This window comes from Falco naumanni, chromosome 9, assembly GCF_017639655.2.
Source record: "Falco naumanni isolate bFalNau1 chromosome 9, bFalNau1.pat, whole genome shotgun sequence".
Taxonomy (NCBI): Eukaryota; Metazoa; Chordata; class Aves; order Falconiformes; family Falconidae; genus Falco; species Falco naumanni.
In genome coordinates this window covers 8,713,739-8,726,307 of record NC_054062.1, presented here as the reverse complement: position 1 = coordinate 8,726,307, position 12,569 = coordinate 8,713,739, and the positions used below count along the sequence as shown (strand labels likewise).

Here is a 12,569-nt window from a genome sequence, read left to right as displayed (position 1 = left end):
CGCTCCCCCCCCCGCCCCGTACAGCCCCCCCCCCCCCCCCCATCGCCACTATAAGAGCGGCCGGCGCGGGCTGGGGGGAGCCACTGCGGCGGCTCCTCCTCGCTGGAAGCCCCGGCGCTTTGGCTGCCCTTTGAAGTCGGAGAGGGAGAAGGAGGGAGGGAGCGTCTGGGGCCGCCGCCGCTCCGCTCCGCTCCGCGCCGCCGCCGCTGCCGCCCGGCCCCGGAGCATCGCCCCGCCCGGCTCCACCGCCTCCAGGTACGGCCCGTCCCGGCCCGGGGGTCGCGCCCCGCCGGCCCCTTCCCCGCCGCCCCGAGCCCCGCAGCGCTGCCCGGCGCCCCCGTTCCGCACCGCTCCGCACGCAGTCTGCGGGGCTGCCGGCTGCGCTGCCTCCGGCACCGGCCCCGCGGCGCTTGTCGGCGACATCCCTCCCCCCCTCCTTTAATTTTTCTTCTATTTAAACACGCAGCTCTGACCGCCTCTAGGATAAACCCTGAGCGAGCTCTTACTGGCTCCGAGTCAGAAGTGTCTGGAAGCCTTAATGAAAACCAAGTGTAAGGCAAGTCTCAGCCACCTGTCCCCGGGATCCCCAGCCAAGCGCTCTGGGCTCCCATTAATCAATGGATCTGCCTCTTGGAAAGTGCCTCTTGCATGCTGGATCTCCACCCTGGGGGATGGCAGAGCAGAGCTGGGCACCTGGAAGCCCTCTGGTAATTTTCTCTAAGCCAGATACCAAAGCCCCGCTGGCATTGCCGGCGATTCTGTGCTTCCAAAGCTGCTACAAAAGCCCTTGCGAGAAGAAAAAGGGGTAGGAAAGAAGCTCTTTATGTTGCAGCTCTGCAGTCCTGCCCCCTCTCCCCAGGAGCAGCACCTCTCCCACCTCCCAACTTCCCAACCATGCTCTCTAGTTCTTTTTCAAGGGAAATTAGCTTAGGGGAGAATTTTTTTGTTGTTGTTGTTCTTACAGACATGAGCTGCTTTGATTCCCTGGAAGCATGATTTCCTGAAACCTGCTCCTTGCTGGCTCTTGCAGTGAGGTTCACAATAAGACGTATTGTGGTTTTGAGCCGGGTTTTATTTAAGAAAATGCCATTCTGGGTTATTCTCTTTCATGAGGCAGATGGAGAAAGAGATGAAAGGCTGACACTTGGGATACTTCATTTCTGCTCTTTAATTGTGGGTGGTTTCTTTTCTATAAGAACTGGCTGCTTCCCTGGGAATCGGTGGGAATTAGACTGGAGCAAATGAAAAAGGGGGAAATAATGGCTGTTAATTGCTTTTTTTGTTGTTGTTTGTGAAGCCTTTCATCTCATTCTTCTAGGAGCAGTTCTGTAAGTGGGGATATTTAAATGCATTGCTTTTACAGATCCAGGGACAGTTCTTGTGACTCGCTGCCTCTTGTGCAATGCTTGCTTTGGTGTAAGTCTCGCTTCCTTCCATGATGGGCTCAGAGCCTCAGCTCACACCGGTGCTATCAGGTGTGGCCACTGGGAACCAGCGCGGAATTGTGGTTTGGAAGACAGCAACCACAAGATGGGATGTGAACCTGTACTGTGTTAACGCTGCCACTAATTAAACTTCAGGATCAAGCCCTTGCAGTCACTGGTGGCTGCTGACCAGGAATGCTGAAGGAGACCTGTGCTGTGTAACCCAGGCTGCAGAGCAGCCCCTGGCTCTTGGCGGGTGGTGGGGCTGGATGGGAGTTTTGCTTAGCGCAGTGTTTGCTTGCTTTCTAGGATGAAGATATCTAAGTGGAGGTGGAGCAGCATTTCCATCAGTGCGCAATCCCAGCTGAAAGGCACCCTGGCCCTTCTTCTCGTGGGCAACGTTGCCTTTGTGATAGCTCAGGTAAGTGCATCGCCTTGCTGGGAGGTCTCTGGCCTTTAAAATGGTGCGGTGTCTGGGATGGGCAACCATCCAACCAACCAACCCATGCAGTCCTGGGACTTGTAGGACTGGTCTGTGTGTGCATCACGCCTCCACCAAGTGCGAGGACGTGTGCCTTGGCTGAGGTTGAGCCCAGACTAAAGAGTTAAGTTGTAGCTTCCATGGCTAGGAGCATGCGCAGATCGCTTCCAGGGCTCTGAAAGGCTCTTGGGTGAGCACTGCTTCCTTGGTCCCCACAGCAGTTGGAGCTTTCATTTACTTTGCATGGAATATTATTATCCCTTTCCCAGTAAACACAGAAATAATAGAAGTCCCCTAACGAGCAGGTGATTCTGGATGGAAAAATACATCCCTCTCTCTGCAACGAGTAGTAGCTGGGACCCCCCTGTTACTTGCAGAGCGAGCACATGGGCTCCTCCAGCCTGCCAGCATCCACTGGCATGCTCTCCTGCTGCAGAGTGGTTTTGCAAGGGTTTGCTTAAGCTTTCAGTGAAGCCTTTGGCTGCAACTGGCTCTTCAACGCCCTGAATTCGCTGTGAAGCAAGAATCAGAGCACCAAGAGACTTGGGAGGGTTTAGGGTTGTTTGAGAGCTCGGTTTTGCCAGCTGAGTGAAACAATGAACACTTCCTTTCCTGAGGAATCCCAGATACTACCGTTTCATTCCAATTTGTAATGAAAACACAATTGGAAAAACTCACGGTTTCTTGCAAGATAGAAATCTCAGACCTGACCTCAGATGGAGAAGGAAATGCCCTGTTGGCTCAGGGTGGGCTGGGCAGGGGATGCCCTCCGTACCCCCCTGCGGGCTCCGCAGCGCAGATGCTGACTGCTTCTCCTCTTCCCCCACCTGCCTGGTGCTTCGAGCAGGACCTGGCGCAGACCTCCAACAGCCTGGAGGAAGGGGCAGACGTCACGGCGTACTGGTGGGGTGAGTGGACCAAGTGGACGGCGTGCACCAGGACCTGCGGGGGAGGCGTCAAGTCCCAGGAGAGGCACTGCCTGCGGCAGAGGTACGGCGTCCGCCTGCCAGCGCTGGGGCAGCTCCAGCTTGCTGGAGGGTAGGCTTGATCCAGATGTTCATCACTCGGTAGATAAGCACTGCTGAAAAGTGTTGTCTGGCTAACCCTGCTTGTGCAGAAGGTATGTCCCTGAGCATGCTGCCGCGAGGATGCCACGCGCCATGGGCAACCCATGTCGGGAGTACCAGACAAGCTGTTCCTGTGCTGCCCCTGAAGTTTCTCCTGTGGGGATTGGTGCAGATGGGCAGCGGGCATAGCACAGGCCCATTCTCAAGGCTTCTGGGCACAGCAGTGAGGACACCGTGGTGCAGGGCTGGTTGGGGACCTGCTGATCCCGGCTGCTCTGTGTGTGGCTCTTCTGTCTCTGGGCTGAGTGGTTGCCAGGAGGCATCTAGCAAACCTTTTCCCCAGGCCCTCATCCCCATGATACCTCCTGGGATGCTGCAATAAGAGTAGCTGGTGCTGTAGGTACCAAAGCCAGAAAGACCTTTGCTGTCAGCTCCCGTGAGGCTGTGATAGATCTTGGTGTGGCTCCACTACATGGAGACTGATCTTGCAGAAGCAGGGGAGAAATGTATTTTAAAAAGGGAAAAGGAGCGTTGCTGACCCCTGTCTAACCATCATTTCTTTATTCAGAAGAAAGTCAGTGAGTGGGCTGGCTAATAAAACTTGCACTGGAACATCCAAAAGATATCAGCTCTGCAAAGTACAAGTAAGAATATCCTTTTTCTCATCGGGAACACTTGATACAAAATGTGGCAAGTCATGCTTGCTTTGTGTGATGGCATTTCTGAGCCCCTCTGAGAGGGGACACCATTTGTCCTGTAGCTGTCACCCTATTGCCCCTCCAAGCAACTGGAGTTCCCTTCCTTGGCGCCCATCACTGTTGTGTCGGGGGTTTGGGCTTTTTGCCTGTGCTGGGGGCCATAAAAGCCAGCGGGTGGTTCTTGTACCATCTCCCAGGGGGGTTTCCCCGGCTGTGCCTGCAGTGGGAGGAGGAGGATGTGGCTCTGGTTGGGGTAGGCAATGGAAACAGTCCTTGCAGCTGGTCGAGATGTGCCAGAAACCTTTCCTGCACTTTGTTTTCATCAGGATATTAATGTATCCCATTCTAGGAGTGCCCTGCGAACGGAAGGAGCTTTCGAGAGGAGCAGTGTTCATCATTTAACTCCCATGTGTATAATGGCAGAACATATCAATGGAAACCTTTATATCCTGGTAACAAGACATTCTTTGTGTGTTTCATAATGCTTAGCCAAATATTTTGATAGTTATGATGCTATAGCCTGCAGGAAGGCTCCTCCTCTGCTGTTTTAAAGTGATTTTTCAGAGACACAACCAGCTGTCTCCCAAGTTCAAAGACTCATTTTGCAGCTGCAGGGTAGCTTAAAAATAAAATAACGACGCGAATTTGTGGCTGTAGCCTGTGCCGGTCACAGCTCCTGGGGACCAGAGAGCTGAAAGGCTGGAGGATGGTGCAGGACCATGGGGTGATGGACTGTGCTGGCAGGGAGAGTCCGGCTCACCCGGACAAGTGTCCTTTGAGCTGAAGCTGTTACTGCCAGTGTTGTGTTGCAGTGACATTTGCTGACTCCCACAGCCTCCATGTGCTCTGTCAAATGTCACCCAGATGCAGTCAGTCGGTTTGGTCACCCGGGGTGAGCAGCGCAGAACTGCAGAAACAACTTGGGAGTCAGAGGCTGAGATTTTACTTAATTTTTAGACACCTAACTCCCATCAAGAGCATTAAACAACCATCATGGCCAATTTTTAGAGCTATTGGGAACCCAGGACCCTTCTGAGAAGGAGGCTCCTGAGCGTGGGTTCTTCAGATGCACAGTGCCACTTGAGTGTCTAAAACTAGACAGGCTGTGATGCAGCTTTCTTATTCTGTACATACCTAAGAACAATTATGCTTCATTAAATGACTTGCTGCCTCCTTTTATGTGAAACAAGCCCCTGTCTCGCCAGCCTTCTTGGCAGGGGCAGCATGGTAGAACTTGGCCTGTGGCAGGCTGGTTTGCTATAGCTGCTTGGCTGCTTTGGTCCCTTTCCTATGGCAAGGTGACAATTTCTTTAAACATCTTTGCTCTTTGAGATGATTCACCAGAATAGTTACAGTGAATTGTTTTGTTTTTTAGCAGGCGTTCACGTGGCTCCTGGGGGATTTGCAGAATAATGTTTTGACATTGATGCTGTCTTGCTTGGGCGTGCAGGCCAGTGGGTATATGACCGCTCGCTAGCTGGCGGGGTTCAATGCTTAGCATTGGGTTTCTGATGCAAACATGAATCTGTCATTTGCTTCCTGTGGATATTATAAACTGTGGGATTACTGTGCCAGTGGATGCAGCCAGCCAGTTGCCTGCAGAAAGCAAAGAGCGAATTAAGTCCAACTTGGGTGAATGTTTATGGAAAAGTTCTTATGCTTGAAGTTGCTAACTGTTTTGAATATAGTCTTACTTGTATATGTATTTATAACAATATGTTAATTTAACTTGTATGAAATATTTATACGTGAACATGCATGTGTTTTTGTATAACGTGTACATATATCACTACTGCAAGTCCTTGCACAGAACAGTGGCCGTTACCGCTTCAGTGCGTCCCCTGGACCGATGCTAGTGTTACCACTAGCATCACGGGGTGCATCTGCTCCTGGCAGCGCAGAGGACCGCCTGGCTGGGCAAAGGCTTGCAGCAGTGGGCTGTCACGCTGTCAGAAGTGCAATCTCCTGTCCAGCCCTGAAACACAAGAGATGGTAGCTTCTGAACTGCTGGCTGCTGTGCAACTGTGCTGTTGCTGCTGCTGTTTAGCTTGGCAGAGATTCGTTGACATTGGTAGGATGCAAGTTATTGTGTTTCTGCTGTTTTGAATGTATTTTTATATCCTTTCCCCTTAGATGACTATGTTCACATTTCTAGCAAGCCCTGTGACCTCCATTGCACCACTGTGGATGGTCAGAGACAGTTAATGGTTCAGGCTCGGGATGGAACATCCTGCAAATACACTGATTTCCGAGGGGTTTGCGTGTCTGGAAAATGTGAGGTTGTTAAACATTATAGCAAAAATATTGTTAGTAGCATTCAGAAAATTACAATGGGTGCGACATTTGCCTGACCCTCAATGCTCTATTTGTGCATCTTGTAGCCGATTGGATGCGATGGCATTCTCTTTTCCACCCACACCTTGGATAAATGTGGAGTTTGCCAAGGAGATGGGAGCAGCTGCACTCATGTGACCGGCAGTTACCGGAAAGGAAATTCCCATCTTGGTAAGGCTTTTGGGGACTCTTTGCTTTATTTCTATCAGAGGGCTGGTTTTTCAATGTACTTATTTTGGTGAAATTGCTTTCAGCCCTTACCAACTGCCCCGCTTCAGTTTCTCCCGCATGTTCCATGTGTGTTAATGCCACTTGTAAATCCAGGCAGGGAAAACATTCTTTAAAGAAAACCAGTAACTTTGCAGGGTGCTAGTCGGAAGCCTGAGGTCTCTGATGCTGAACGGTGCAAAAGGGTTATGCAAGAGGCTGGTGCCTGTTGAGGCTTCTTTCTCATGACCCAGTAACACTAGAAATAAAAAGACTTGTAATAACAGGAAGCGAGGATATTTTGAAAGGCTAGGATTTCCAAAATTAGTGTGATGTAAAGCAACAGAACTTACTCGTCCTAAATATAGCAATCTAACTGGGGGATAATGATTAATCCTCCCTGAGGATTGGGTAAAGATGGAGCAAGCTGCAGGAACTTCAGCGGCCTTGGGAGGACTTGTCCTATCACTTACCTAGTGCTGAGCAAAGAGGAGGAGCAGGTTGTAATATCTTGCTGGGGTTTTGGAAAGACAGGGGTTAGTACTGAACCACAGGACAGCTTCTCTAGCCAGCAAAGCAGTCTTCAGATATGTTTACTTCCACCATTCGAGAGAAACGTGGTCTCTGTGCATGCATGTAAGGATTGCATCCTTTCCCCACCTTGGCTGTGTTTTTCCACCGTAAAGCAGGATACGTTGCTCACACTTTTTCTATTATCAATAAGGTCCTGCTTGCAGCTAAACGGTTACCAATATTAGGTTGGTTTTTTTTAAAATCCATAACACCTTTAAAAATAATTTTGGATCAAGGCCAGTTGGTTTGATACATACAGCAGTATTGACTATGAAGTGTTTCATTCAGATTATTTGTTACAAAGTTCCTTTCATTAATCTGTAGTTTCCCATAGGCTATTCCCTGGTAACGCACATTCCTGCTGGAGCAAGGGATATCCAGATAGTAGAACGGAAAAAATCTGCAGATGTTCTGGGTGTGTATAACCTCTTGGTACTTCCTTAGAATGCATGCCTATACGAGCTAATGCTTTTTCCAATGCAAAGCTGTACATAGTTTTATTGCAGACATGAGCTAAATCCATAGTCAGTGTAAGGCAGAAGCGCATCGTCTAAGCCAGTGCACTTCTCTTTGCATCTGAGCACCTGGGCTGCATATAGCAACATGTTGATTGCTTTAATGCAGAAACTGTTGGGCAATGTTACTGCTCCTTGAGTGTGGTATGACAAACACTCTGCTGCTGGATCATGGATAGCCAAGTGACTTCACCTCTCTTGTGATTCCCCTTGATCTTCTCCCGCTTGGGGAACGTGCAGTGGCCACATGACACCAACACCAAGGAGGTGTGACCTACGTGTTGCCTCGCTGAAGTGTTGATGGCCATGCCATCCATCTGATGATGGAGATGGTAATGCTGTTCTGGAGGAGTGTGGGAAAAAAAACCTGAGCTTGCCCAAGAGAAGCACACTTGCTACCATCGTGCTCTGCTCCCTCAGAGGCTCCTGGCCACATGCAGGAAGGGCTGAATGAGAAAGGCTTGGATTAGGACTGTTCCTGTGCTAGCTCTGGGTGGCCCATCTTGGTGGCATCTTGGCTGGGTCAGGTGGCATCAGCTCAGGGCTCCCAAGGAGGCAGCTCCTGCTCTTGGCCATCTGACAGCCTGCTCGTTGTCTGCAGAGCTCTGACTATTACATGTTCGTGCTTGGCTGGTGCTGGAGGGGGGTAGTGTAAGCCACGTACCCAGGAGCTGGCAGTGTAGAGGGATGCGTGGCCCGCAACTCTGGGCACATACTTGCATGGTACATGTTGGAAATGGGTGACAAATGCCTTATAACATAGGAGAAACTCTTGTTTTATTACCGTGACACTAATAATTTTAGCCCCTCAGTGAACAAGTGGCGTTATTGCATAGCTCTGCTCTTACGTGTGATGACACAGATTTTTTAAATTTTTTTTTCCCCTTCTGTTGTTTGAAGCTGTGGCTGATGAAGCCGGGTACTATTTCTTCAACGGGAACTACAAAGTTGACAGTCCAAAGAACTTCAACATTGCAGGCACAGTGTTCAAGTACCGCAGGCCCATGGATGTTTATGAGACCGGCATAGAGTATATTGTTGCACAAGGACCGACAAATCAAGGGCTGAATATAATGGTGAGCTTTAACTTTCTGAGTTGGTGGAGCTGGGGGTGGTAGGGAAGGGGAAAATCTCTGTTGGATCAGGGAAGGGGGTGGGCAGGGGAGCGGAGTCCTGCCATGGTTTCACAGCTTTCCTGGGAAGCTTGAGGAGAGGAGTGGGAGCAGTGACCGTGCCTAGTTCCTTGCATGAACCTATTTTATCTGCGTCAGTGCTCTCTGCTGCAGGCAGGGCTGTGAGTAACGAACGTGGGCTTGGTAACCCTCTCTGCAGGGAGAAGATGCCCCAGGCACTGGGGGTGGGGAGGTGGGGGGGTATTGCTGTTCTATTCCTTGGCATTTTTATCCAAGTTAACAGGCAGGAAAAGTAAAAACAAGAAACTGGGCCAAATAGCTTACAAGTGCACAAAACTGAAACCCCAACTCTTTCTTGAAAGCAAACAATCTAAAACCAGGCATATGAAGAAGAGTCCTTTAATTTCCTTCTGGGCCACCATCCAGAGCCCAACTCCTGCCATCTTCCACGTAGCCCTGGGCTCCTCTGGAAGGGGAAAGGATGGTTCCTTGGGTGCTTATAAAGCATTAGACCAGTAAGAGGTTGTACATCAGCTGTGAGTCTTTGTCTCCAGTGAGGATGTAGTAGCTGAAGAGGTGTGTGAATACGTCTCATAAAGCCACAAAAAATGGGTTTGCAAGCAATGGTCAGTACCTTCTGAAGTGACTCTCCCGAGCACAGATGGAAGCCTGACCTGTGGCTCCCAGTCCCTGAGCTGGGGCTAGTCCCCAAGGTGGTGCTGCCCAATAATCCTTGGAAAATCATGCCAGGGTCCAGTCATAAGAAGTTGGCAATGGTGATGGAAAGCAGACTGGAAATGGCAAAGTAGATGTTCACCAATTGTCGAGTCTAAGATGGATCACAAGCTTTGCAGACTATATATTCGCTGCATCTGGCTACTAATTTAATTTGTTTGCTAGGTCTGGAATCAAAATGGCAAGAATCCATCCATCACATTTGAATACACCCTCCTGAGGAAGCCACACTCAAAAAATCTGCAGCCCATCTACTACACCTTCTCTGAGTCAGATAGCGAAGAAAGCAGGGAGTTTGATGGAGACGTGCCATTGGGTTTTATCCAGCACAATGCAACCTATTTTGGGAAAATCTCCAGGGAAAGGATAGACTTGGAGAACCAGGTGTTTGGAAGGCAGGACACGGAGGAAGATTTAAACTTGAGCAAAGGTCAGGAAACCAATGAGGTCTATGAAAGAGCAGAAACAATTGACTGTGAGCCAAAACTGAAGGGCAAACAACCCCAAGGTAAGGAGGAGACTTGGGCCTCACTGTTCTGCTTCTCAGAGCTTTTGTTGAGAAATGCTCTGTTTCTACCTCTGGTGATTCTGCTGGTTTGTTTTTTGGAAACCTTGGAAAGTTCTTTAAAACATCTCTGCTCATAAATCTTTTTTGCCCTTCAGGTTCTGGTTTCTGGTGGGTGGGGGGTGGCCATGGGTAAGGTCTCACCGCTGGCGCCCTGCCGTGCTTTGCCTCATGCCAAGGACAGGAGGGAGTCCTGGGTTCACAAAGCTCCCTGTCCCAACATCTTCTGGCACCTCCCACCTCTCCACAGCCCCCAGCAACTTCCTTCCCACTCTGGCCCCTTGGGCATCCCACCACCAAACTGCCTTGAGTGCTTTCCCAGCATGGCTGCATGGGCTCTGGGGCAGGAGGGCATCTTCCTTTCTGACCTCTGCTATTGCTTGGGGTAGTGCTGGCAGGTGCTGAGCTCTCCTCTGGCCATGCGAAAGCAGGATAAGACCCACAGAGCTGCACACTCTTCCCAAAGGGGTACAACCCCACGAGATTCCCCCTCCCCAAGAACCCAGCTCCTGCCTCTAGCCTCCCAGGTGGCTGCTCAGGCTCCGGCGTGCCCCCGCTGCTCTGGGCTGCTTTCGCCTCCCAGCCTGAATGCATTTTGTGGTTGTCACTGTTGTTTCCCCCTGTTGGCTCCAATCTAGATTCAAACGTAACCAGGTCTACTTACCAGACAGACCATGACGACAGAGACTTCGACCCCAGGTTCACCTCCAGGGAATTCCTTTTGGAGAATGCCATCACGGACAAGCTGCTGGACAAGACCTCAGACTCCAAGGAGCTGGTGCTCAACATGACCATGAACAGCATCTTTGCCCAGGGAGACCCGATCAACTCCGTGGGGTCACACATCGACAGCCTCTATGTTGACTATGAGGACACTGATGGCCTTGTGACCTACTCCATTAACAGCACTTACATGGAGCTGAGCAACGGCAAGGCCATCAACACGTCTGCAGAGACGCAGTTTTCAAATGCCACTGTCACCATGACCAGCCCTCAAGGCAACAGAACCCACAAAGCAAGGTAGGAGACATGGCTTTAATTATAGTAAATCCTGTGTATTGCTACTCTCTACTCCTAACAGCCCTGTACACAATGCAGACCCCATTGCATGGCTTCTGTCTGCTTTGGAAGCCAGAAGGTAAGTGGGGGTAGGATGATGTATGTGAAAGTTTTCTGTTGGGGGTTAATTTGGAAGGAAGGGCCAGAGGTTTGGGAGCAGAAAGTCAAGAGAGCATTTAAGCAGAAGGAAGATTCACTGCCCCCTCTTAGTGGGGATGCTGGCGAACCCACGCTGATGGCTGTCAGCTCACATGTTGCTCTTTGCCTGTCACAGCTTGTTATCAGAGCCGGGCCATAAAGGAGCTCCTTCCTTCTGCCTTCTCTTGACGTCCTGCTCTGATTCCACAGGCCCCTTCCTCCAAGTTCTGATGCAGCAGAAGTTGGTCCTGGCCCCTTTTTACCCACCCTGTTGACTGCCACCCACGACCCTCCTCACTTGTACGGTCAGGAACACCCTTCCAGCAGCTCCCAGCATGGCCTTGCCTGCTTCACCTCTGGCTGGACAGGCAGAGCCGGGCAGCAGGTGCTGCTCTGCAGGGCTTCCAGAAACAGCCTGGCTTTGCTGCCTTGGCAAATGCAGAAGCAGTGCTGTTAGTCACTGCTTTGACAAAAATATCAAAAGCTTTCCAGTGGCAGCTCAGTGATTGATGTTAGGACCATCGGGATTCTTTTTAATGGCTGGTTTGGAGCGGTAGCGTTATAAAATGCAGCGGAAAGGTTCTCTCGCAGATGCCGAGTGATAAGACATGAGGAAACAGCCTCAAGTTGCACCAGGAGAGGTTTAGGTTGGATATTAGGAAAAATTTCTTCACTGAAAGAGTGGCCAGGTGTTGGAACAGGCTGCCCAGGGATGAGGTGGAGTCACCATCCCTGGGAATGGTTAAAAAACGTGTAGATGCGGTGCTGAGGGACATCTTCAGTGGTGGGCTTGGCAGTGCTGGGTTAATGGTTGGACTTGATGGTCTCAAAGGTCTTTTCCGATCTAAATGATTCTAAAAAAGGCTTAATTTATCTTTAGCAGCAGAGTTTCTCCAGTCAAGGATGGGTTGGGTGAAAGGGAGTCTCAGGCCAGTGCTTGTCCACAAGTCTGTGTCTAGGACCTTTCAAGGTGCCCAGGGCTGTCGGGGGTAGCAGCCTTTTTTCCCAGCCCTTGGAGCTTATTCCCAGTGTGGGTGTGCAGGGCCTGAGATGGGACTGTTGCTGCAGAGCAGCAAGTAGCCCTCCTTTGTCAGTAGCCACACATTTGAGCACTCCCTGTAGAGCTTGAGCTGAAATCAGGGGCATGGGAGTCATCCAGGTCCCCCAGACCCACAGCTGTGGACCTAGGTCCTGCTGGGTGGTACCCCCATGGCTTGTTGGGGGCTGGTGGCACCCCAGCCTCCCCTGGGGGTCTCCTCCTGCTTTGATTCTTCTGTCTCCCCATCATCACCACAGTAAAACGCGGGTGATGATGCTGAGCTTCAGAAGATGTAAAGCACTAAGCAGATGCTCTCTGGTTATAGTTAGCTGTATTTACCCAGAACTTATACTAGCTTATGCTAAGGAAAATGTCCATGCAGCCAAACATATCAACAAACTTCTTAATGATAAGAACATTAAAACATTGCCTAGGGCTTGAATCTGTCATCTCTTCTTGTGGCTTGGCTTGGAAGCTTTGCCTTCAGCTGCCAAAGCAAGCATTTCATTAGGGCTCTGACAGGCGAGGGCAGCGCCGGCAGCTCCCCTGCCTTTCCTTGCCGCGGGCGAGGAAGGGGCTGCTCTGGTCCCAGCACGCTCCC

At 50.7% G+C, this 12,569-nt stretch overlaps 1 protein-coding gene across 5 annotated transcripts in view; it reads left to right on the top strand.

Annotated features, from left to right (window-relative positions):
• The first annotated feature begins 296 nt into the window (after positions 1–296).
• ADAMTSL2 (ADAMTS like 2) overlaps positions 297–12,569 on the top strand; it is a 28,226-nt gene continuing 15,953 nt past the window's right edge. For 2 of the 5 annotated variants that reach the window (XM_040607380.1, XM_040607378.1), the window contains exons 1-10: positions 297–1,845; positions 2,753–2,895; positions 3,541–3,616; positions 4,020–4,122; positions 5,804–5,949; positions 6,052–6,175; positions 7,119–7,199; positions 8,200–8,375; positions 9,333–9,675; positions 10,371–10,752. In XM_040607380.1, coding sequence (XP_040463314.1) covers positions 1,735–1,845; positions 2,753–2,895; positions 3,541–3,616; positions 4,020–4,122; positions 5,804–5,949; positions 6,052–6,175; positions 7,119–7,199; positions 8,200–8,375; positions 9,333–9,675; positions 10,371–10,752 — 1,685 coding nt within the window. In that variant the 5' untranslated portion in view covers positions 297–1,734. Of the gene's footprint in view, positions 1,846–2,752; positions 2,896–3,540; positions 3,617–4,019; positions 5,950–6,051; positions 6,176–7,118; positions 7,200–8,199; positions 8,376–9,332; positions 9,676–10,370; positions 10,753–12,569 lie in introns of those variants that run through there. The other 3 variants (XM_040607379.1, XM_040607381.1, XM_040607382.1) reach the window with 3 other exon arrangements.